The following is a 3,164-nucleotide window of genomic DNA, read 5'->3' on the forward strand; positions in this document are numbered from 1 at the left end:
ATCACTCTCTCTCATATATATATTATATATATATATATATATATATATATATATATATATATATATATATATATATATATATATATATATATATATATGTCATGCCGAATAGGCAGAACTTGCCATCTTGGCTTAAATAGCAGCGCTCATCTTGCCATATAGGACAAGTGAAAATTTGTGTATGCAATAATTTCGCCAAAATCATTCTGAACCTAACGGAAAAAATGTATTTCACTGTGTTTGTTTAATATTAAATTACTGTAAACAAATCTAAAATATATTTAGTTGGGTTAGGCTAAAATAAATTGTTCTTGTTATAATAAGGTTAGGTAAGTTTTCTAAGATTCTTTTGGTGCAAAATTATAAATTTTTACATCAACATTATTGAAAAAAACACATCTTTAAACGTATAAGAGAAAATTTTAGAAATGACTTAATTTTAAATGAGTTCTTGCTAATTGATAAGTTTTACATATTCGGCACCACACACACACACACACACACACACACACACACACACACATATATATATATATATATATATATATATATATATATATATATATATATATATATATATATATATATATATATATATATATATATATATATATATATATATATATATATATATATATATATACATATATTAACGACCAAGCAGTATCCTACCGTGGCTGGGTGACCTAAAAAGTAAAACTAAAGCTTCTCTTTTTAAATTTAGTAATGTATGGAGGCCTGGTCGTGGACCGGGCCGCGGGGGCGTTGATCCCCGGAATAACCTCCAGGTAACCTCCAGGTATGAGAAAAAGTTACTAACCCCTTGCTCCTAGCATTTTAGTCGCCTCTTACGATACGCATGGCTTACGGAGGAAGAATTCTTTTCCACTTCCCTATGGAGATAACAGGAAATAAAGAAGAACAAGAATTATTAAGAAAATAGATGAAAACCCAGATGGGTTTGTAAATATATGAGTGTACGTGCATGAGTAATATGACCTAAGTGTAAGTAGAAGTACCAAGTCAGACCTCTTCTCCCACGTGTTTATGAGACAGAAAAAAGACACAAGCACTCTTACCATCATGTAAAACAATTACAGGTTTCCGTAATTGTTTTACATGATGGTAGCTCCATGGGTGATTGCTGTCTACCAACCCACCTACATATATATATATATATATATATATATATATATATATATATATATATATATATATATAAAGGCACACATACACACACATATATATGTGTGTGTGTGTGTGTGTGTGTGTGTGTGTGTGTGTGTGTGTGTGTGTGTGTGTGTGTGTGTGTGTGTGTGTGTGTGTGTGTGTTTGTGTTTGTGTAAACTCACCTAATTGTGGTTGCAATGGTCGAGTCACAGCTCCTGGCCCCACCTCTTCACTTGTTGAAACTAGCTCTTCTTGGTCCATGAGCTTTGTGTGTATGTGTAATATAGACAGTTATTGAAGTATTGTTAGTTGTGTAGAACGCCTCATGTACTGCCGTAATGACCTTCATGTAGTCGAGAATCGATAGGCTCTAAACCAAATTTATCAACCACCAAAATGTAACAATTATATTATGCTTTAAGGCAATTTTACATAACACAGACGTCATCGCGTTTGTGGGGTAGAGATGGGTGTATCCTCCAGTATAAAAGCAGATGGCGTCATCCACAGATCATCAGTCCAACTCGTCTTCTTGCTTAAGAATGTTTCTCAGTGTACGATACCCTTCCATAGTAGGAGTTTCCACAGTAGTATTGATCACTCACTATAGGGCTTTTAAGAATGTAGTTATCTTATAGATGTCTTATTAGCTTGAATACTATTGACAGTTTCCTGCCATCTGCTTGCGATCATAATATATTTGTTAGAAGACAAAAATATATGAAGAATTCATGTGTTACATTAACAAAAATTAACAGGTTGTGTTTTTCACCATTCTTGTGGTGGGCGCCTTCGCCCGCCCTGATGCTCCTCTGAATTACCAACCGACATCTAATGGCCCGTCCTACGGAGCTCCAACACCAGGACCAGCATACCGCCCACCAACACCAGGACCAGCATACGGTACCCCAACACCAGGACCAGCATACCGCCCACCAACACCAGGACCAGCATACGGTGCCCCAACACCAGGACCAGCATACGGCCCACCAACACCCGCTCCCATATACGGTGTTCCCATTTCCGAGGTGAATATAACTTACATGACTCTGCAGCTACCTTCAAAGCAATCAGGTGACAATTACAAGCATAATATTTTATATTACACATGAGCAAGGCTGTGGCCTCTCTGGTGAGATACTCAGTATATGTTATTATTTTTTATTACTGCAGACTCCAGCTCGGTACAACTTCACCTGGCAAGTGAAAGACGACTCGTCCGGCAACGACTACGGTCACCAGGAGACTCGTGATGGTGCCAACACCCAGGGTGCATACTATGTGCTGCTTCCTGACGGTCGTCTGGAGAGGGTGACGTACACTGTCAACGGTGACTCCGGCTACGTTGCCCAGGTGACCTATGAAGGTCACACCACATCCCAGCCCTACTATACACCAACTCCTGCCTACGAAGGTCACACTACACCCCAGAACTACTATTCTCCAACTCCTGCCTATGGCTAACTCAACAGTGATCTCAGGGAACGTACGGCTGTCACACAACACTCTAGTCCTTCTCATCAACAAACAGCAAATGAACTCGCATTTGTTTGTATTATGAAGATTTAATACATGGACATTTGAAAAATAAATTATTTCAAAATTTTGCTTTTTGTTTTTTTTCCATATTTACACTTGTGAAAATAGTATTATTTAACTGGATCATTGTGAGCAGACTACAGTAAATAAATAAATAAATAACTGAGAAATACTAGAAAGGAAAGCCTAGCTTATTAGGGAGGAGTACATATAGTGATGAACCACCAGACATCACTGAATCACTTTCGAATCTGCTAACTAATGTCCACCTGCGATCGCGATCGTGAGAAAAAATGAATGAAAATGGAATTATCTGTATATTCATCTATGTTGGTTCTCTTCAGCATATAAAATTTACATGGGAAAAATAAGTATGAATTAGGGTAGGAGTGGGCATTTCCTTTAAGATTTTTGATTAGTGTATCAGTTAGTGTGTGTTGCACATATCTGGAAGG

General features: G+C 37.2%; 1 protein-coding gene across 1 annotated transcript; it reads left to right on the forward strand.

Moving 5' to 3' along the window:
* The first annotated feature begins 1,697 nt into the window (after positions 1-1,697).
* LOC138851771 (cuticle protein 7-like) lies at positions 1,698-2,731 on the forward strand. The gene is made up of 3 exons (XM_070081236.1): positions 1,698-1,724; positions 1,929-2,198; positions 2,344-2,731. Exons 1-3 carry the CDS (start codon positions 1,713-1,715, stop codon positions 2,632-2,634), a joined length of 573 nt encoding a protein of 190 aa, XP_069937337.1. The 5' UTR covers positions 1,698-1,712; the 3' UTR covers positions 2,635-2,731.
* Positions 2,732-3,164: the final 433 nt, after the last annotated feature.

The sequence above is a fragment of the Cherax quadricarinatus genome, unplaced genomic scaffold (genome assembly GCF_038502225.1).
Source record: "Cherax quadricarinatus isolate ZL_2023a unplaced genomic scaffold, ASM3850222v1 Contig2039, whole genome shotgun sequence".
Taxonomy (NCBI): Eukaryota; Metazoa; Arthropoda; class Malacostraca; order Decapoda; family Parastacidae; genus Cherax; species Cherax quadricarinatus.

Coding starts and splice junctions, on each gene's coding strand:
- LOC138851771 (XM_070081236.1), top strand. Junction 2,199..2,343: donor ACGGTGTTCCCATTTCCGAG/GTGAATATAACT, acceptor TTATTACTGCAG/ACTCCAGCTCGGTACAACTT.